This window comes from Peromyscus eremicus, chromosome 8a, assembly GCF_949786415.1.
Source record: "Peromyscus eremicus chromosome 8a, PerEre_H2_v1, whole genome shotgun sequence".
Classification (NCBI taxonomy): domain Eukaryota; kingdom Metazoa; phylum Chordata; class Mammalia; order Rodentia; family Cricetidae; genus Peromyscus; species Peromyscus eremicus.
The window spans coordinates 25,679,875-25,703,096 of record NC_081423.1 but is presented as its reverse complement, the minus strand read 5'-3'; the positions used below and the strand labels follow the sequence as shown (position 1 = coordinate 25,703,096).

General features: G+C 35.8%; 1 protein-coding gene across 1 annotated transcript in view; it reads left to right on the top strand.

The window, feature by feature from the left end:
* Nucleotides 1-23,222, top strand: part of Gabra1 (gamma-aminobutyric acid type A receptor subunit alpha1) — a 48,900-nt gene that overhangs the window by 8,251 nt on the left and 17,427 nt on the right. The window contains exons 3-5 of the mRNA XM_059269256.1: nucleotides 8,531-8,598; nucleotides 15,340-15,560; nucleotides 18,177-18,259. Coding sequence (XP_059125239.1) covers nucleotides 8,531-8,598; nucleotides 15,340-15,560; nucleotides 18,177-18,259 — 372 coding nt within the window. The remainder of the gene's footprint in view (nucleotides 1-8,530; nucleotides 8,599-15,339; nucleotides 15,561-18,176; nucleotides 18,260-23,222) is intronic.

Here is a 23,222-nt window from a genome sequence, read left to right as displayed (position 1 = left end):
TTTATTTTTTTGCTAAATAAAAATAAATAGGCTAATAGGGATTTAAGCAACTCGTTGGGGCATTGGTAACTTTAGATACTCAAGTATTTTAGAAGCAGCAGGTTTAAGAAGTAATTTTTGCCTCTAGGTACATGAACTGGCTACTTTTATGTCAACTTGATACAACATAGAGTCATTTGAAAGCAGGAACATCAACTGGAAAAAAAAATGCCCCCTAGATTGGCCTGTGGCCTGCCTGTGCTGCATTTCTTAATTGACAATCGATATGGAAGGGCACTGTAGGTAGTACCACCCTGGGCAGGTTGTAAGAAAGTAGGCAAATCAACCTACGAGGAAGTAAGCCAGTAAGAAGCATATCTCCATAACTTCTGCATCAGCTCCTTCCTCCAGGTTTGCTTGAAGTTAGTTCTGGCTTTGACCTCTCCCCTCGGTGATAACGTATGATGTGGAAATGTATGCTGAAATAAACCCTTTTTCCCAAGCTTTGTTTAGTCCTGGTGCTTATCTCAGCCGTAGAAACCTTAACTAAACAGTACCCTTTATCTTTGTCATTAGAATTTTCCCAATCCCAGCCTGTAATTGAAGCTCTTGATAGCAAGAGGCGGGAGGACCAGCAGGTCATCATCTGTCTCAAAATAAGTTCAGGCCAGCTCTGCTACAAGAGACCCTGTAGAAATAAACAAAGAAGCTAAAGCAAAATAGTTTTCTCAATCTTGAGTTAGTCAAACACTTATAAACCTTTTGAACTGTTAACCCAACTATTGCAAGAGACTCAGCTTGAAAGAGCCGAGTGGCTTGAAGTCCTTTGTCACTGAAAAAAAAAATATTACTGGGAATTTACTTGTGTTTTGGATTGTGTTTTTCTTTCAAATATGAGAAAAGTGGAAAACTAAAGGAAAGAAAATGTGAGTAAATTGTATGTTTTGTGCAAATGGTTAAACGTTTAAGTCACTAGAAATGAGGAAAATATTATAATGTAATTCTTTTTATTTTATTTTAAATTAAAAATCAATTCATGAACTTAGTATTTAACAAAAAGATTTGCAAATAAAATAAACATCAACATTCAAGTTAATCAGACCCAAAATCTATGCAGGTCAATGAACTTCTGTGCAGTTAGGTGATGGACATGAGTTGTGGAGGAAATCCTAAAGCAAATGGTTTTGCAAGTTTTAACTCTCTTTCAGATTTTTCATTTTTGGTGATGGATAAGTGCATAAAAATAGGTTTGATAGCGAAGAAGTAGAATCCAATGTGAAGTTCCACAGCACCAGAACAGCTATTTTACACTTTTTCAAAAAAAAAAAATCCAAATTTAATTGGCTAACTTATAAGATAGCTGGTATTCAAAACCTTTTATGATTATTTGGCATCCTAAGTAGTACTGAGATCAGAGAGAAAAATTATATTCATGTTTATCATTAAAACACTGGATTTGCATTTGTGTTTGGAGCAATTTCAAACAGCTTATATTTCTTTCACAATGTAATAGTGTTAGATAAAATTAAAAATATATATACTGAAAAAAATCACAAAATACAAATAAAAAGACTATGCTTATTTAATAAAAACATTGATGCTTTATTTACTTTATAAGAAAATGATCTTGAATAGAGTATTTAAAATTTCTACACTTAGAATTCGTCACTTTAAATTTATTATAGTTTTATGGAGTTTGAATGCAAGTTGTGGAACAGATGTTCAGATATTTGCAAATGCAACACCCTTTCACAGAAATAGTAGATCTAGACAGTCTTTGACATAGTTGTATTTCAAGAGAAAGACAGCTACCAAAACCCCGGGAGACACGGTTCAATAAACTGCAAACCCCTCTGAATGTTTACTGGCTGAAATCTCCTGTTGGCTCATGAATCCAGCTTATGTAATGAATCACCATAATACACTAAGGAATGTTCTAGCACATTTATAAATATTCTATTCTAGTCTTTCCTGTTGTATGTCAATCATCTACATGATCAATGCCAGGAATTTCCTCAGATAAGAGGAAACCATTGAGACTATACTCAAACTAGGAAGGTCAGTCCTGGAAAATGAGAATAGGTAATTTCTTGTGCCCCTGTAATTAATCTTTTCCTATTCTTTCCATTCTCATATTTATTTCAGTTCCATGGGAAAGCTCTAAAATGTTTTCTGTAGATTATTTCATTTTATAGTAGAATGTGAGTTCTTTAAAGGAAAATTTATATAATTTTCCTGAGATAAGAAACTCAGAGTTAAGAATCACAGAGGATGACTTTGAGAATTCTAACAGAGAGCTAGTTCCTATGTGGTGGAATAGTACCCAATATTGTTATACTGTTATCATACAACTCAAATACTACATGGGGTATCATGCTGCAAAGCTTTATATTAATGTAAACATATAAAAAGAAACTCATTTTTCTAAGACTACCATGCACACCCTTCCCTTAGATTGAGCAATCTCCCAGAAGACACTACTCCTAAGACCACAGAAGGAAGAAAGTTTTCAGTGGAAATGAGATGTACATCATGTTGCATAGTAAAATTAATCTTTTTTCTTTAGATATTTGTTTCATTTGAGGTCTCTGAACCTTGACCCACTAAGTAGTCAGGGGCCTGTTAGACATATTAAAGCATATCTTTTTACTAGTTTTAGTAGGTAAACAAGTTAGTTTAATTTACAAATTAACCAGGGAAGAGCTTCCATTTTTTCCCTATAGTATTAGGAAGATAGCAAGATTGGGAGATAAATGTTGCTTTAGGCAGGTTGATCTGGAGCCGAGACATGGCCCACTCTAATATGATGGTGTTTATGTGGAAACCCAGGGTATTTCCAGTGCTTAAGCCGGACCATTTTAATCTAAGATTTTTGGATTTATTTTATGATGCTAACTAATGTCAGTCCATTTGGTCTCAATATAGGATTTCATAAATTAAGAGTGCATGAAAACTTTCCCAATGAATATTTCTGAATTGCTCAATTGACAGCATTTTCATCGAACATGTGGCTAATGTCCCATTAAACAAGCTGTTCTGATGGGTATTACTAAAATGTTGCCTACAACTCTCCCATCTCCCTTTTCTTTTTATTATACTCACTCTCATACTCCACGCTTCACACAGTATCAGTTATTTTCTGGAGGTTCAAGAAACATAATGTTACTTCTGTACCCAAAGGCTTTCTGTGGCATTAGCAGAAAGGTCAGCTGCCTTCTCCCATCCACAGTGACCTCCACCACACTCCTACTTACTTCAAAGCATAATCTCGTATTGTGATCATCAGCATCACCAGGCTCCAGACGCACCCATCTTTTTCTTCTGTCTTCTCTATATTCATCTATCTACCTACCTGTCTATCTAGTATCTACCCATCAAATCTTGATTACATATGTTTTCATTTATAAAGCTAAGAGATGTGCTCCAGAACAGAAACATTAGTCACTTTTACTCAGTTTTATTACTGTTATAAAGAACTGTGTCGAGCCAGCACATTGAAAATGAGAAGTAAACTAAATTCACACACACACAAATGCTTCCTTGGCTGTACAGTCTTGGTTAAAAATCATTTCAGGGATGGTTCCTTTATTATTTCTTCATTAATAACGTGAAAAATAGATTTAGAAAGATGTAAGGATGGTACTTGAAATCATGCAGCTTTTACTAAAGGAAAATCAGAGTTAAAATCTGAGCACTTAAACTCTCAGTTCAATGCATGTTCTACTGGATTTACTATACTGCTCTTTTCTTTTATGTCTCTGGCACTAATCATCCCTTTGGAATATCCCTTCAGAACCTCAGTAGGGTCTCAATATTGTAGGAAAGTCTAGGTCAAAGAATTTGTTGTCTGGAAGTTAGAAGGTGATGCAGTAATTGTATATATTTAAACACAGCCCTGAAAGGTCAGTTTGTTTAAGGACTGAATTTAAAATAAAAAGTTATTACTTTGATTTTTTATTATATTCTCCGAAATATAGTAACAATCATCATTGTGATCCCATTTTATATGAAGCAATCACATATTTTCCTTGACTGATGAATATATGCATACATTTACACTTAAAGAATCCATTGAGTTTCAATTATATTGACTGTGGCAAGGGTACTGTGAAGAAAACACTTTTAGGAAAATTATTTGAATATTTGGATATTCAAACAGTTCTTCCATTCAAGTCATTTTAACTGATTTATAATTTTCAGCCAGTTCCCTAGTTATATAAGGGATTTGGTCATGTTTGGCTTTTGCTAGGTTATAAGTATTTTTACATAAGTTCCTTTTAAGGATCCTGATTCCTGCTGTATGCTCTCAAGAAGAAGACATTGAAACATAAAATGTCTTGGCTTTTTGTCATGTGATCTCAGGAAAAATGTTGGGTATCGTCCAAATATACCTAATGAAATGTTAGTGTGGTATTAAATCAATAAATTCTGGTATTAGAGCATATGATTAATTTTAATTTTTCTTAGTTTAGATAGGTAAATTTAGTTTTTCTTAGTTTAGATAGATAAATGATGGATAAATAATAGATAGATAGTTAGAAGACAGATTATAAATAGGTGATAGATTGATAAGTGATAGATATATGATAGATAAATTGATAGATAAATAAATGTTAGGTAGATAGATAGATAGATAGATAGATAGATAGATAGATAGATAGATAGATAGACAGCAGATAGATATTACTTGGAAATCTCATTGAGGAGAAGGACCTGGGAAAAATATATTTTCCAAGCACATGAGCAAAATAAGGTTCCTTAGCTGTGTTTCAAGATCTTAACTAGAGCACTGAGAAATGAGGATATTTCCACTTACCCTCAGTCCTCAGCCTAAAGAAGTGTTAATGTCAAGTCACTTCTTAGTCAACCACAGTAAGGTAACCATGCCACCGAGTTTTGCTCAGATTTGTTTATAGAGATGCTTTCTCCTGAATTCTGTGCTTGGGGTTATAAAGAAGATTGATTCAGGGCATTCCTGCTACCTTTGAAAGTTCTGTTGTGGTCAAAGAGCTTGCGCTTCACTCTGAGTTCATGCTGGGCTGAAAGAAATATAGTGTTAAGGAAAGCCACAGAATTTAGTGAAATGATTATTTAAATGTTGGCATTTGATATCTTCATATCTTTTTGAGATTTCTAAACTTGTTAACGATAGATTTTCCCGCAAAACATCATCTTTTACATTGGCCTCGAACTCAGCATGAAAGTGTTGTATCGTTTTGAGAGTATTCTCAAAGATCTTTGGGAAACAAACAAGTCATATAAGGCTGAATATATCTACTTGAAACAGTGTCTTAGAGTCATTTAGAAGGAAAGAAAAAGCAGAGGAAGTGTTCATTCTCCCGTTGTAATTGCTCTATGATACTCAAGACTTGAGTGGCAGACAGAGTTTCCCTTGACTGTGCTTCTTCTGTCTCCTGTGACATCACTCATCCTTACCATCTAGTTTCTGCATTCCCTCATAGGCGTGTTTCAGGTTTGCAACTTCTGTTTCCCTCCCTCCCCTCCCCTCCCTTTTCCTCCCTGCCCTCCCCTTCCTTCTTCTTGTCCTCCCTTCCTTTCCCTTCAGTTCTCTCCCTCAGTCAATTCTCTTCCCCTTCCCTTCTTTCCCATTTACCCATCTCCCCTCCATCTCTCTGCCTGCCCTTCTCTCTTTTCCATTTGGAGGCTAACAGAAAATGTCAGAAACCAACAGTGAGAAACTCTTTAAGGATAAATATATGATTAGAGAATATAGTGAGGAAGTTATTTCAGATTCTTATGATACAGTGACTTGAGGCCAGATTTCTTGTTTTGGAATGTAGTTAATGTGAGTGCTACCAAATCTCAGAGCAAGTGGCTGCTAAATAATAAGATGAAGTATCTGAAGGTTATACACTGACATGATGAATAAGTTTCAGGCCAAGGATGGATAAAAAAATGATACAATTTTTAAATGTAGTTATAAATTTTTAAAATTTAAAAATTTAAAAATGTAGTTATAGTCATTCATGTAAATTGCTTTCCATTTTTATTTAATCTTCACATGGCACAGGTACAATTATGCATGGCAATAGATGTACCTAACCTTAACCATGTTTCATGTTTTACTTGTTTGACACAGTGGACTTTATAAATAAGATTTTAGATTTTTGAAATTGACGGTTATGTAGTTGGTCATCCATTTACCATCAATCTTAAAACAACAGAGAGAAATGGTATCTATATTCTATAAAGTTTCATCTCACTTCCTCAGGCCACTTCATCATGAATGATGATACAAATTGTTTGATACTAAAAAATCTGCTAGTCCAATTTCCTTAAACTATCTACCTTGTGGAATTTCCATAATAAAAACTTAGTTTTCTACATACACAATAAATAGACAATAGTGATATAGATTTGTAAGAGTGTCCTAGGTTGGCAAATGTATGCCAAAGTGCAGACAAATGAGTCAGCATTCCCTAAAAGAACATGCATTTCAAGAATGAAAAGCAAAATGTAAAAACAGACATAATTTTATTTTGCATGTCACTAGGTTACATAAGATAATTACTATAGATTATATATTTAATAGTCACCATACAATAAAACTTGAACCTTGAAAATAATATGAGCTCAACTCAATTAATTAAAAACAAATATACAACAGAAATATCAGATCATATTATAAAAAATTATTAGAAAACAAATTTGGCTATAAATTCTTCCTATTGCACAGCTTCAGCAGGATTTAACAGCACAAAAGTGAATTGCAAATAATATAAAACAAATTATTTCTCATTAGAGGCATACTTGGTAGGAAATAATATAGTGTAAATTTTCCTAAGACTCTAATATCTACTACCTTTCTTTTTGTACCTTTTCATGATAAGAGATGTTTACTTTATTGTATCAAATAAAATCTAAGTGTTACCTGTGGAAGAGAAAAATTAAAAGCGACACCACATAATATGATAAGCTTTAGCTTTTATAAATATGTGGCATTGGTTTTCCTGTTGTTATTGTTCATTGAAAAATGGTCACAATATTGGTATAAAATGTGACTAATTGAAGGAATCTTTAGTTGAACAGAACAAACAAGCATGAAAATATTGTCGTGAAATATATTATATAATTAAATTTTAGTTGTCATGTAAGATAATGAGGTGTTTCAAATCAGAAAAAAACTATAGTTAAAAACATATGGAGAAAAGTCTGTGATAGAGGCAGAGGTACACATGAGGGTGGATGCTAGAAGATGCAGGGCGAAGGATGTACGAGGAGAATGGGTAGCCTAGCCGAGGCGCTTTGCTGAGCACCTTCCCGTTTTCAGCTACAGTGTGTAAGGCTGAGGCTAGACATGAGATCTAAACACACAACTCTACGGTTTTTTGTTACAGTCATGAAAAAATTAAAACTGCTTCAAGGGTAAACTAGAGATAGTTCTCAAATGAAGAAGCTTATTGGGTTGTCTTAATATCAAGGAAATATTTTGCTCAGACAAGAACAAGGGAAATGGTTGTCTCAATATTTTCTCCTCTACCTGTTTTTGTTAATTAAGATTAACATCTTTGCAATAAATTTGTCCTGAAGTCTTGAGTATCCACAAAGGAATAGCTGAAGGAGACAGGCTAGCTTTTGATTCTCAAAAGACTTTACTGTTGCAGCAATAGGGTGACGTTTTCAATGCCCTCTGATAGAGATAGAAAGAGAAACACACATGATAGGAGCCCTTATGAGACTGGATTGTCATTTTCCAGAGTGTATTGGAAAACTGTATAGCCTTCTTTCCCATTCTCACTCCTCAACAAATCGTGTCCTTTCAGACAGAGATGTTTTCCTGTTTCTTGGTTAGCAACTGTATTTCTTTGAAAATATCTGTGTTGAGTTGTCACAAAAGTGCAATAAATATGGTTTATTGGTTTATATATAGGCCATCAGAGGCCACTATAATAAAATTACATTCAACATGAAAACAGCATTCTAAATTAACTTTTTCCATGCCACAGTATGTTCTCCTCATCATCAAAAATAAAAATGCTTCCATCAGTTGTCATATTTTTCCCAGGGAGTGATTTAGATAATTCAGTTATGATTCAGTTATGATTTAGTAACAGAAAGCAATCATTTGTAAAATATACACTTGAGACTTCAAAGAGTCCATAAAGCCTGCTAAGCTCTCCTCTATGCCTCCCAAGGGTAGACAATGTACATGAAAGGTCTGTCTAACTATTTAAAAATATTTAAACTTCAGGCATATTGCTATGCTAACATATTGCTTATTATAATGTGAAGTGGTTCAGTATCACTTAAACAAGTGTGTCTGTTCTTTAAAAAAAATCATTAAGAAGCAGCTGAGATCTCCTGAAAGTCAGCCTCCCAAGGTGGCATTTTTAGGATCTTTCCTTCATTGAAAATATTAACTGTGAAATTTCATATGTATGCAGTCAATTATCAGAACTACACAGTGGATAAATTTTAGGAATGGCTAATCAAAGCCAATAAATTTCCCATTTGGGTGTGAGCGTGTGATAGTGAGCTCTAATAGGGGCTGTTGATAGACACTCACTAGCACAATTTCCTGCTTCATCAGAGCGTGTAACTGAAGTGAAGACTGACATCTTCGTCACCAGTTTTGGACCTGTTTCGGACCATGATATGGTAAGTGACACTCTATGTTTGATTTTTGGTGTTTTGTTTAGATTTTCAAAATTAAAATATAATTACATCATTTCCCCTTTCCCTTTCCTCCCCCACTCCCTCTTGAAATCAAGATCTCCTTTTCTTTGATTGTTATTGTTATATATGTCTAACTGTGTGTGTGTGTGTGTGTGTGTGTGTGTGTGTGTGTGTGTGTGTGTGTGTGTGATTTCAGGGCCGACCACTTGGTATTGAATAACCGATTAGGGGACTCATTCCTAGGGAAAACTAATTCTCTCCTTTTCAGCCTTCCTTAGTTGCCTGTAATTCTTTGTCGTTTGGTAGAGCCCTGTGAGATTTTCCCCCTTTCATGTTAGCAAGACTACTGGTGTTGGAGTTCAGGTCTTGTTTAGGCAGATGCATTGTTGTATCATGAGTGAAGCTTACCTGCCATTTCTAGTATTGCCATTATTAGTACTTTTAAAATCTGTATTTTAAAAGAAAAGTATAGACTGTTTGAGAACCCACTTGAAAAGGCTGGGTTGGTCATAATTTTGTGTCGTTGTGTGTATTATAACAAATACATGTGTATATACTGACAATATATATTTTACAATATAACACACACACACACACACACACACACACACACACACACACACACTGTTTCTGTGCTTATCAACCAACCACTACAGTATTCCCCTTTTCACCCCTAAAATGACTACTCAGCTCAGCTTCTGTCCACAGGACTCCCCATGCCTCATGCCTTTCACTTCACTTGTGAGACCATGGTGATTCAGGGATGTCAAATAAGCACTACTATTCCAGAACAAGCAGCCATTTGTACTACCATGTCCCAATCCTTTTTGGATATATATGGAAAATGAAATAAATATCAAAGTTGAGAGAACACTTGACCCAAATTAAAAGAAAAGAATACTTGAGAGGGAGAAACACAGGACAGAGAAATGTTCTTTGTTGCAAAACGTGCACCAAATAATTTTCAAAAGTGGAACTGTGTGTATCTGTCCTTCCTTTTCCTATAGAACATCTTTGAAAATTTAAAAAGTCTATCAATCTTACCAAACCATGGTAAAGAGGCCACTATGAATATTTCAAATACGTATTATTATTATTAGATGTCTTTTATTAGTACTTAATGCAAATGTGTTTTGATTTCCTAGTAGCTTAGGGATAACTCAAATAAAAGTTGCAGATTTTCCTGGTTTAAAAGGAAACTCAGATTATTCTGCCTGTATCCTTACAATGTATACTTAATCTTGGCATTCTCTCTCACTCATTCACAGGCTTAACTACATGCATATTGTCATTATGCAAGTCCTGATTATTATAAGTTCATACAGCCTGGAACTTCTCAAGCCTGACTCTAGGAGTAAATATGGCTGAGTTAAAGTCTCACCACCATCCACAGTCTCCCATCAAAGGCAATATAATAAAATCAAGTTCATATGAAACAGAACATTAAGTATTCTGGGCAAAAATTTAAAAACCAAAGGCTCAAAATCTCTCAGATGTCTAGGTACCCATTCATGTAAGATTATACATGATTTAAATCACATACTCAACATCCCCCCACACCCTCACCCCCACCCCCACATGCATGCTTATCCCCCACCCCCACATACACTCACACATACTCCCTTAAAGGTCATTTTCTCATTTCTATACTCATCTAAACCCTATATTTTCACAGGGGACCAAATTGAGAAAGAAAAACTTATCATTGTCACAATACCAAATTAAGTCCTTGTATTTGTGTTTCAATCAAATTCCTTGACGTTAAATTCAACACTGTTCTTGGCTGCATGCATAGCATTGCTTGGTGAAATTATTTTTTTTATTGCAAATTAATGTCTTATTTTCTTAAAGTGATGTGAAAAGTTGCAAAGACAAACATGTCTTACTGATGTTACAGTGTGAGCGCATTGCTCATTTAAAGGGTGTAAAGAATTACTAGTTGCTTGATGATAGAGGTACAGCCCAGTTCCCATTAAAAATTGAATTCTGACTGGATGGCTGTGGCGCACACCTTTAATTCCATCACTTGGGAGGCAGAGCCAGGCAGATCTCTATGAGTTTGAGGCCAGCCTGGTCTACAGAGCGAGATCCAGGACAGGCACCAAAACTACACAGGGAAACTCTGTCTTGAAGAACCAAAAATAAATAAATAAATAAATAAATAAAATAATAAATAAATAAAATTGAATTCTTGTGGGCCAGTGTAACCTGAATCCTCCTCCTTGACTTCTGACTATTTTGATAAAGAAGTCAATGGAGTAAAGGGCATAGGATTAGAATAATATATTGTTCGTTTTTATATTTACTTTTAAACTTATTTATTTATTTATTTATTTTACAATAATTCTACCTTTGTCTCTTCCATTTGGCAGAATGCCTCACGGTGTTAAGGGACAGTGCCCAAAGGAAACCAAATGTGAAAAATAAGTAATTTCCCTAAAAATAGTAAGCCTTAATTATTTTTTATTTAAAAAAATATACTTGTGTTTATTCTTTTAAGAATTTGATCCATCCACTCCTGTTCTTGTCTCTCTTCCCTAAGTACTACCACAGCCACCCAAGAGTCTCCTTTCCAATTTCATGTACTGTTTTGAACCCGCTGAGTCCTATGTGTACTGACAATATTCATGATTGTAGGACTATCCGCTAGAGAGAGCATGGGCAGCCAAGCAGAGATCACACTCCACGAAAACTGATTTTCCCTCCCCCAGCAGCCACCAGTGGCCAATAGCTCTGCAGCTAGGGGCGGGGTTTTGTGAGTTCCTCTTCCATCTGTGCTGGATGTTGACAAACTTGACTATGCTTTTCAGTTACTGACTCAGCTTAATGGACATTCAAAGGACCAATGAAGTTGTGCTTTGGGCTTAGAATAAAGCTACATAATAGTATTATTTCTACTGGCCAGTATACCTATAGCAGTCAAATTTGCATTTCACATATAAATTTCAGGAAAAAAAATAGAAAAGAAAAGCAGAGGATGTACAGAAGCTTATCTTTCTCATTGCTTATAATTTTTGAAATATCAATCAAGTTGTTTCATAGAAGGATCAAATTAGGCTTCACAACTGATTTGCAAAGTGGATCATGGAACGTGTACCTGATCTTTTGCTATAGAAGATTATTTGAATTGTATTATGGGAGGGAGATTAAGTATAAAAAGGAGTTTTATTTAGAGGCAATCAAAGTTTGAAGAAAGAATGATAAGGTTACTTTTTAAAAACAGGAAAAGCTTTCTCTATTTTTTTAAGCAGGAACTGATAAAATATCTAATTAGTAATAACTGTATTTGAACTTGTCATTACTGAGTGTTTTCAAGGTTCTAGTACATTTTAAATGTTGTTCTATCTAATCCTCATTTCAAACCTTTCAGCTCAATAATATTCTTATCTGCATGCTCTCAGGAAAGGAAAGTGACCCACTAGCTAAGTGTACCTATTGAAACCTGAGCAGTCCATCCCTGAAGATTGCTTAGCTCCCAAGGCATCCAACTTCACCTAGAATAAAAAACAAAATGAGGTCAGCTCCTTAAGCTTATTTTAAAAACCATTAATTGGCCATCAAACAGTACATTCCCATGGCACTAGGCTCTGACAGAAATATCCAGGCTGCACAATCACACAGCCTTGCTTTCTGTGGTGCTTAAAATGTATTAAGTCAAGGCACATACAGATGTTAATAAATAGCATGAACCAGAACACTTCAATATGATATTTATTTAGGTACAAAGTCGATGTTTTGTCCCAGATCTTGAGAATAAGGCTCATATTCTCCAGGTACCTACTCTATTAAGCAGAGAAACTTGGGGAGAATTTTCTCTTATGAGGTGGAAACTGTAATCCTGAAACTTGAATAAATCCTTCAGAAATTCTTTGCATTTATTTAATCTTTTCTACTGAGTCTCGTCTTTTGTATTCTGCTTTTGTCTGTCTGTCTTGGTTATGACTGCTTCTCACCTTCTTCAAGTTCCCATCCTGTAACTTTTCCAAAGTCACTTTTTCCAAATAGCGCTTTAAAAAAAAATCCCAAGCTATAAAGAATTCTAGTTTAAAAATTGTGCTGATAAAATTGGAAATCAAACAATAGTTTCTGATTTCATACCCATAGTCACTAATACTATAGATCTTCCCTAAACCTTATTTCAGCATCTCTGAAAAGGGAAACATGGCTCATATTGGCCCAAATGGTAATTCTTGATTAAATAACTTGTGGTCATGGGGGCTAGATCATATTGTATAAGGACATTCTGGAAGTTGTTTACTGCTACCATGTCAATCATATGGATAGGTTCAGAAAATATGAGACAGAGAGTGTTTCTATTTGTAGTTAGACAGTATATGGTCCCAGTCAACTACTTTTGTTTAGGTTTTTATTTCTTTCTCTTCTAACAGAGAAAAGGAGAGATTATATTTTAAACTTAGTGTTGGTGTGTGTGTGTGTGTGTGTCTGTGTATTATATTTGAAGGTGAACTGTCTCAAAATTGGGGAAAAGGGGTTTCACTGTCAGCCTTCAGCACAGATAAATAAAGCTGAATGGAAATATAATAAAAACACAAATGTTAGGACATGGACAATATTGACATAATTTTTGGGGTCATTGCCTTTGGGCATTATCTTACTGAAAATTTAAACTCAATCTCTTTCAAGTTTAATTTGTATTGAACACTTACTATACTTTCAAAAACTAACCAAACCCAAACAAACAAGCAATATCTTCCTTAGAGCTAGGATATGAAGCAAGGGTTTCATTTCTTCCTGAGAACATGATCTGTTTAAGTATGCTTGGGATCTGGATTTACCTGCAGACATTCTCTGTAGTTCGGACCAGTCTAAAGCCACTCAGTTGTGTTGAGAGCAGTTGGCTATAGCTAGATAAAGAAGAATGGAAAGGTCATCAGATATGGTACCTCTGTCTCAGAAGCCTGCCTGTTATCTAGACAAGGAGACATATGCACAAGGAGACTAGATATAGTATGAGTAATAAGCACTGTTCTCATGTAATGTTGCCTCATCATCTGATCCACAATCCCTATCCTCCATTAGTTCTTCTAGTAACAATCAAGGCTTAAAAATTTCTCTCTCTCCTGAGTTTAATGGATGCTTAACAAATATTTGCCATGAATAAATTCCTATAATGTGTCACAGTGACTTCCATCTGACACTTCCTGACACAGAAAAGCCTAACAACAAACGTGGTAACTTGTCTGGCCTGTCTCAACAGAATAGCATCATTCCCCTCCTTCTTTATATGTCAGTCACCCCAATTAGCCACATGGTGAATTACACATCCACTAATGATGTAACTTTATGGATCAGTGATGGCTGAGCAATATCAAACCTCTGCCAGAAGAGCGGACATACATCCAAACTTTACTGCATATTGTTTAAATTCTAGGAAAGAGACAGGTAGTTAAAGCCATGCACAAAATGCCTAAAGACAGAAATTATTTATTTTATATGTCCTAAGGATGACATGTATAGGATTTTAAAACAGCTACTTTCAGAGGCACCAAGCTTCACAGGACTAGGAAAACGTGGCATAATGTTTTCCAGTCTCCCCACTCATCCTTTCTGGTTTTGAGTATGCTAAGATTAATGGAGAATGTGGTAATCTTTATTTCGAACCATTGAGTTCTAAATTTAGTGCCAATGTAGCAAGTACTGCAAGGAAGATGAACACTATCCTTTTCAATTTCAGGAGCTGGTAAGTCACATCGCTTGTTTTTAGATGAGCAGATGTTCGTCTCTGGGTAATGCCATAAGGAATGCTCTGCTTATTCAAATAAATCGATTCCCTGGCTGTGAATGATGATGAGGTTCACACATCTCTCATGTGATATACACACACATGCGATCACTAACACACACACCTCCACACTTTGCATTCTTCTCTCTCCCTTCTCTTTGGAACAAAAGTCCAAATTAACAGTGGAAATTGATTAGCTTCTACCACATTTTTATAGTCTTGCTCACTATGTAGGAGAACTGGAAGGCTACATGCATTATTTTAGAAAAGAACAGGAAACAACAAGCCATTTTCTTCGTCAATGGATTTTTACGTCTGTATCAGCACCATGATTGGCTTGAGTTTGAGTATGAGGTTTTCAAGGAACACAGATGGGCCTGTAAAATATTATGTTTTGTTCTTACTCCTGAAATTCATTAACTTAAATATTCTCCTTTGCATACAACCTGCAAATATGAATTTATTTTTTATTTATTTATTTTTTTGAGACAGGGTTTCTCTGTGTAGCTTTGCGCCTTTCCTGGAACTCACTTGGTAGCCCAGGCTGGCCTCGAACTCACAGAGATCCGCCTGCCTTTGCCTCCCGAGTGCTGGGATTAAAGGTGTGTGCCACCACTGCCCGGCATGAGTTTAGTTTTTTAAACTGTCATTTATTATTTTCATTTTTCTATTGTGACAAAGGGAGTTTCTGTTTTACTTTCATATATCTGAGGAGAAAATTGGGAACAATTTTTTCCCATAAATCATACAGATTGTTTATGTGTATCTCTGTGTGTGTATGCACATACATACATATATATGTTAAAAATTATTACCAAAAGCCATCAATGATTCCTCTAATACTAACACATAAGTGCCACCACACATTTGCTTCTGAGAATGTCACCTAAGCCACACTGAGCTTCCAAAATCTTATTTGTAAGTTATGTGTATGGCAACATGTAACACTGTGAACTCTGCTCTTTCCCCAAATTACCCAGGAATATACAATAGATGTGTTTTTCCGTCAAAGCTGGAAGGATGAAAGATTAAAATTCAAAGGGCCCATGACAGTTCTTCGGTTAAACAACCTCATGGCCAGTAAAATCTGGACTCCCGATACCTTTTTCCACAATGGAAAGAAGTCTGTGGCCCACAACATGACCATGCCTAACAAACTTCTGCGAATCACAGAGGATGGCACACTGCTGTACACCATGAGGTAAGGACAGTCTTGGTTCCTGCAGAAAACTGTCCCCAGTTTTGTTCTGCTATAAGAACTACGTCATCAGGGTGTTAATGGGCTATGATTGGTCTTTTAGCTTCCTGTTGTTTTGGGTGTTAAATTCATTCTGATAAGCAATAGTAATGCTCTGAAATAGCATGCATGCATGCATGCAATATTAAATAAAACATAAACAAAGTCTAGGTTAAGTAATACAACATTGCAGAGGCAGTATTTCCAACTTGTTTTAATTCAAAATGAGGACCTTTCAGTCCCTGTTATGAATGGCATATCTCCCTGAATTCAAATTAGGTGTAGGTTAAATTTCTAGAAGCTATCAAAATTTGAATATTTGGTAGTAATATTTATGCAAAAAAGGAAGACAAAATGAAAAATATGACTATACAAAGTTCTTTCAAAAATTCACATGGAACTATGTATGGGAAGAAATACATGATTTCTCAAATAGTATTCTTAGCTAGAGATAGTTCATTTGGCTTAGCCTGAAGACTGTATGTGTATGCATGTGTGTATGATGTGAAAATTTCCCCCCTTTGAAATGACTGAAAAAAACATGTTATAAGTGTACAGTGTCTTAGAGATAGAATGAAGGAAGCATGAATCACAAAACCAAAACTATTAAATAATTTTTATAAAAGGACATTTTTACATATTCTTAACTTGGAAACTTTGAATGGTCTATGATTTATTCTTTGATTTTTTTTATTAAAAATTTTCTTATTGTTCTAATGGAAGTTGGTTGCCCGGTATGACTATTGATTGGAATGGTCAGTGTTTGCTATATTTGGTTATTTCTTTCATTAAAATTTGGCACATCTGCCTTCTGTCCCTAACCTCACAATACCTATGCCCAATCATTTCATTAAACTGAGATATCCAATTGAACACTACCTGTTCCTAATTCCATCTAGCAATTGCAAAATTCTTTCTCTACTAACAAATAATTGAGAGCAAAAGTTTCCTTCTCATATGAAATTCTGACTTTTCATATAAAGCACCTGAGATAACAAGGCAACCACTACCACTTCCAACCCCTGTTTTCTTTCACTGCTTTGTCAAGTAAACGCAAACAACACACATTAACAAGGCTGGCTAGTCCATCTTTAGAAGAATGAAAAACTATTAAAAATATTTAATTGTCCAAAGCCTTCTGAAGAAGTCAGCAAGAACTTCCTTCTCCAAAATAATAATAAAAAAACCTCCATTGAAATATGTGGGTTTGCACATGGAAGATGTGCATTTGCAATTTCTTTCACACATAGAATTCCTTTTGACCTCTCGTCTTTATGAAGTTTCCATTCTTGTCAAGTATTTCAATGTGCCAGGATGAGCTACGATTCAGCTAGTGTGTGCTACTTCTTAATATCCCTCTCATTTCAAGTCGCACTACATATGTGTAAGCTGCCGCAGCTTCAACTGTACTAATCACAGTAGTATGAAAACTGGAGAGATCTTATATGGAGCGAAGGGGCAAGAATTTACAACTACCACAACCTAAGCACCTGTTTCAAATCTATCTATCTATCTATCTATCTATCTATCTATCTATCTATCTATCTACATATATTTCAATGAATAAGTTTTTAGCCATTTTTTTTTTAAAACATGAATATTATGTCTGGGCGGTGGTGGTGCATGCCTTTAAGCACAGCACTTGGGAGGCAGAAGCAGGCAGATCTCTGTGAGTTTGAGGCCAGCTTGTTCTACAAAGTGAGTTCCAGGACAGCCAGAGCTGTTGTGCAGAGAAAGCCTGTCTCAAAAGCTAAACAAACAAATAAACAGAAATATAAATAGAGTTCACATTCCCAGAACATGTGATATACATGTGAAATACAGTACAGACCTGCCTCAGCCTGGCAATGGGTTTGTAAATAAAACTAACTGTTGGAAATTCAGTCATACTTCATAAAAATCATCAAGGAGAGTTTGCACCGTGCATGAACCACAGTCTCACAAAGCCTAGGGACACTTTCTACTTCACCTGCTCTATTTCTGTCCCATTTGTTGGTGCTATTTGGGGAAGGATTTGGAGAATGATTAGGACAGGAGGACTATTCTTGGTATTGCTGCCAATGTCTTTTTCTCAATCAAGGATCAAGTGGCAATTATGCACGATCTTTTACAAGTTTTTTTGTATCTTTAATTGACCGATAATAATCATACATATTTAGGCCTTCAAATTTAGGTATACATTATATAATAATCAAATTAGGAAAATTACTATATCCATCATTTGGTTATGCAATTATATATTTGATTATAACTACTTTATTTCTCGGAACATTTCCTATAGCCAGATGGATTAGTGGATGCTTTCTGTTATAAGAAACACCAGTAATGTTTTCTCCTTCTTCAAAATCCAATCCTGTTGATTTTCATAAAGTAAACAAAGATTATAGAAAACAGTCATGGTATCTTATAAATTTTTCAAGATAATTTGATTATTGGGAATATAGCATAGGTGTACATTTTATGTCCATCTAATCTGATTTGTTAATATATTTGCTATAGTTAATAACATCCTTGTCTAATTATCATCAAATGTCTAATCTATAGAGCTTTTGTCTGTATTCTGTTTCCTTAATTGATAAGGCTGACGGTGAGAGCTGAATGCCCAATGCACTTGGAAGACTTCCCTATGGATGCCCATGCCTGCCCATTAAAATTTGGAAGCTGTAAGTAAATTTACTTTAAATTATCATTATTCTTACGCAAGATCTATGAACTTAAGCAAGAGATTTCCAGTTAGTTATGGTCTGTTGGAGAGTCACAAATACATCAAGAATATTAAGACAGCAATATTTTACAAGAGTTTCCTATGAGTAGTAGTCCTTATGTGTTTCGTATTTTCGCTTTTTAAAAAGGATTTTATTTTTGTGTATGTATGTGCGCACTTATATATGCTGGCTAATTTTATGTCAGCTTATGCAAGCTAGACTTATCTGAAATAAAGGAGCCTCAATTGAGAAAATGCCTCTGTAAGATCCAGCTGTAAGATATTTTCTTTTTTTTTTTTTTTTTTTTTTTGGTTTTTCGAGACAGGGTTTCTCTGTGTAGCTTTGCGCCTTTACTGGAACTCACTTGGTAGCCCAGGCTGGCCTCGAACTCACAGAGATCCGCCTGGCTCTGCCTCCCGAGTGCTGGGATTAAAGGCGTGCGCCACCACCGCCCGGCTGATATTTTCTTAATTAGTGATTGGTATGTGTGGGTTCAGACCATTGAAGGTGGTGCCATCCCTGCTCTGGTAGGTCTGGATTGTAAAAGAACGTAGGCTGAGTAAGCCATGGGAAGCAACCAGTAAACAGTTCCCCTGCATGGCCTTTGTATCAGCTCCTACCTCCAGGTTCCTGCCCTGTTTGAGTTCCTGCCCTGACTTCCCTCAGTGATGAACTGATACAGAGAATTGTAAGCTGAAACAAACCATTTCCTCTCCAAGTTCTTCTATCATGGTGTTTCATCACAGCAAAATCAATTCTAACTAGGACACTATATGAATGCATATCATGCATTCATGTGCACCTGTGGAGGCCATAAGAGGACATCATCAAATCTCCTGGAGCTGTAGTTACAAGTGGTCATGAACTGCCTGATTTATGTTCAGGGAACTAAACTCAAGATCCCGAGAAGAGCAGTCACACTATTAACCACTGATCCATCTCTCCAGCTCCCATGTTATTTTTTTAGTTACTAAAATAGAAACCATGGATTAAACCATCAAGTAGAAAAACAGTATCAAGTAGTATTCGTGGAAAAGGGAAAATAATCTTGGATCTCATAGATACATATTCATCCCAATAAAAGAGGATTGCTGTATTTACTTTACAATGTCTGACAAGGTTTTAAGAAAATATTCATTGGTGACCAAAAACAATACGTAGGTGTTTTTCTTAATAGAGTCATGTTAAGGAGATATCTAGAAAATAAATTATTGACATTATCATCTCTAATTTTCTCCAGTCAGTGTGACTGTCCCATGGAATTCATGAATGTATTTATGTTTTTGTTTTCATTTGATGGTATCATAGACACATCTCCATTGTGTTAACTTTATGGATCCATACTGTTTGAAATCATCAAGGAGTAACTATGGGGAGACAAAGGAACTTCAGGCTGTAGAGCTGGATTTTCTGAGCTACTCTTTCCTCTTCGATTTCTGACTCCAGTGCATACATGGAGTGAAGATAATGTGTTCCCGGCTTCCTGCAGGGGGGGTTCAGACAGGGACTGAGTCAATCCTGGTTTACCTAACTGGCTTACTCTTCCCACAAGACAGGCAGACTGAGCAACTATTTTGGTAAAATATGATTCATAGAAGAAAAATAGTGATAGTGTAGGATGACAGCAAGCAAAGAAAATAGCAAAGGGCCTTCATGCGCCTTGCAGCTCTAGTCATGGGGAGACATTGTTCTCTATTTATAGATCACATTCTATCCTGAAAACTCAAGATTAATCTCTTCCAAACCTTTCAGCTAAACAAGACTTTAGGGAAGACTGCCTTTTTGCACCCCTTTTTTGTTTTAATATGCTCTTTATATTGTGGGCTCTCCTGTTCTATTTCTAACAGTGACGCTATTATTTGTTACTTGGAGATCAAATAGTTCATCAAATTTATGCTCCCTTATAAGTTCTCCCAGTCTACAATGTAACCTTAGGAGGAATATCACCCACTATATTATTCCTGAGCCAGTGCTGATCCATCACCACTACCACAGTATCATTGCTAATAATGTCCCCAGGTAGAAGTATTTTATTCCCAACTTCGATTAGGCTTCAAATGTGTTCTTATTTGCTCAGTGAATTACAGTAAGGTTTGCTTCAGTAGTGTGGACTGAAAGGAGCGAAAGAAAAGGGCCATGTACTTTCATATAAGATGTGTAAAGGTCATTGTTGGTTGACGTCTGCTCAGTCCCAAGTCTTAACAAAGTGTGTCTTTACATGAAGTTCCTCATCACAACATGTCACCTCAAGCACCTGCATCTGCTTTCAGGGAGATGGAGAATTGTTGGTAAAGGAAATAAGAAATTAGTGGCCACACCGACCAAAGCTTTTCCTAAAATCCTAAGAATCATCTACCTATATCTCAGTATAATAAAATGTGTTTTACTTTGCCTATGTTCTCAGAGGAGGTTGGGCAGAATGTTTTCATATAGACACGTTTTCATTAGAAGGATTTGGGAGGTATTTTACAAAGGGAATGGATCGTGAAGAGAGAACAAATAGTGTAGCATACAAAAAGAATGAAGTTTAAAAATGCATAAAGCAGTTTTGCACCTGGGTGTTTGGCCTGTGTTCTTTCCTGTCCATGTTGCTCTTCTCTTCGTAGCATCTGTGTGGATAGCCTTCCCATCTTCCACATCTCAGCATAAACAGCACCCCTTAAGTTTCTTCCTGACGATTCTGTAGTAGTTCGTATATGGCACTATCAATTTTCTTGGTCCTTTTCCCCTGCTTATTTTATAACATTTGCCCCTGTATTCATTATCATTTGTGTTTATTAATGAACACTTTTATTGTGTGCAGATGACTACAACTTTTATAAGAGCAGGGTATATTTTATTTAGCATTTTCTGTTGCAGAGGTTAATAGGATTCAATAAGTATGTATTTATTGAATAAAGAAAGATTATACTAACCAGGTTTTAAGTGCCTTTTTGCTTTTCAACATTTAAGCAGGTAGAAAAAAGAGGTCTGAGGAATGAAAGGAAACCATGGAACTCTGGCCATTGAGGATGATAAAAGGCACTGGTACTTCATTTTACAGCTCCTCTCTTGACATTAAATCTAGGCTTTAGTGAAGTATTAACACTAGGCTACTTCTTAACCTCAACCAATGCCTTTTGTTTTGCCATTTCTTACTAGGGAATATGATTCCTTTGAGATCTTGTCCTAAAGTGTTTGACTATGCAGTTGAAGACATTTGCCAGCTTTTACTTTCTTCTATTTAAGAATTATCAGTTCACATAAACTATCCTTGTGCCTTCCTTCTGTCTTCTCTACCATAAAGCATCAGCTTGCACCATGGGAGTGCATTCTTCATTTAGGGAAATTTCCAGGAGGAGCTCTAAGTAGTAAGTGATGTAAACCTTCACTGCACTGCAGAAGAGGGCTTATGCATGTTCTTAGACCATGGTACTTCTAAAAAGTGAAGCATGAGGCACCAAAGATAGCACACCACTTTTCCCGCTCTAACTATATTAGCATTCCAGAGACAACTTAAGTTATAAAATGATACCATCCAGCCACTGTTGCCAACAACTGTACAATATAGTAGCAGGAGATTTAGCTTGTTCCAAAATGGCACAAGCTCTAGAATTAGCTTCCTCGACATTTACAGAACTAGCAGACTTCCGTGGCTTATGTACAAAGTGGACTATTTTTTCTAGAAAAAAAATATTTCCAATGAGATGGAGCAGAATGAACAGCATCTTAAGCTCTTATCTCTGTTTCCCCACTAAATAGTGGCATGCCATGAAAAAAGTATTTGGTTCTGTGCCCCACTTTACTGTCTATAAAATGTGATGAAAGTATGTGGCCATTGAGGCTTTTTGAAGAGGCACATTCAGTTAATTCTCACTATAATAAATGCAGTGTGTCTACTTCAGTAAGAAAACAAGAATTTGCTATGACCAGAAAGTAATATATTGCGTCTCCAAATTGTGTGCTCTGCCCTCTTCTAAGAGCCTTTTAAAGTCTAATTTTATAGCTTCCTCATTGATAAAATTGTCCTACGCTGTATCATGCTAAGACACCTTGCCCTTTTACCCACTGAAAATAGCCACAAGAAAATAAGGAAAATTTTAAAGTCTATGGGGGCAAATTCTAGATTACTCATTTGTCACTTAAAGTTGTCTCAGGATACATTAAATTATTTTCTTTCAAACTTACATAAATGTTTTCTCAGGAGATAACTGGTATTAATTGACTTATAAGTGATGATGGGGCAGACGGGATGCCACATAAGTCAGGGAAGCAAGATCTCAGTTTTCCTGCTTCACTCAGCTCAGAGTAAAGTAACATTCCAAGTTGTGTTTCAAAGTCAGAGTAGGTTTTGCAGAGAGCATCGTTTTCATGTAAAAGGCAACCATAATTTAATATCTTATAATATTTTAGCTTGGGGAATACATATTTGTACACAATTCTCAATCCGGAGTTTGAAGGTTGTATTGAACACATCAGTGTTAAGAATTCAATGAGCTCTGACCATTTTTGTCTTTTTTGGGGAGGGGCATTCCTCCAAAGCATAATTCAAATTATAGTTTATGACTGTTGGTATAAAGATGAATACATGCCAGTTTAGGTTATATTGATCTTAGATCTTAAATAAATTAAAACATTTTCGTAGCCTTCTGAAAGTGGTTTGGTCCCTGGGAGGGGTGCCAAATGTGACTAATGGATGAGTTGGCCATTGGCCAGTGAATCAAGCTTGTATCATAAGGCCAACCTTTGCTGTCATGCCCTACCATCAAATAATCTAAAGCAGCTTACTCTTCCTCATTTGATACTCCTTAAAAGGTTAACATCATTGTGCATCTAAACAGAGGATGACATTTCAGCCCATGTGAAATGGGTCTTCTGTGACTGGAAAAGAGAAAAGCTGTGAAATCTTTTCTTCCATCTTGCCACCTTCTTTTCTTCCTTC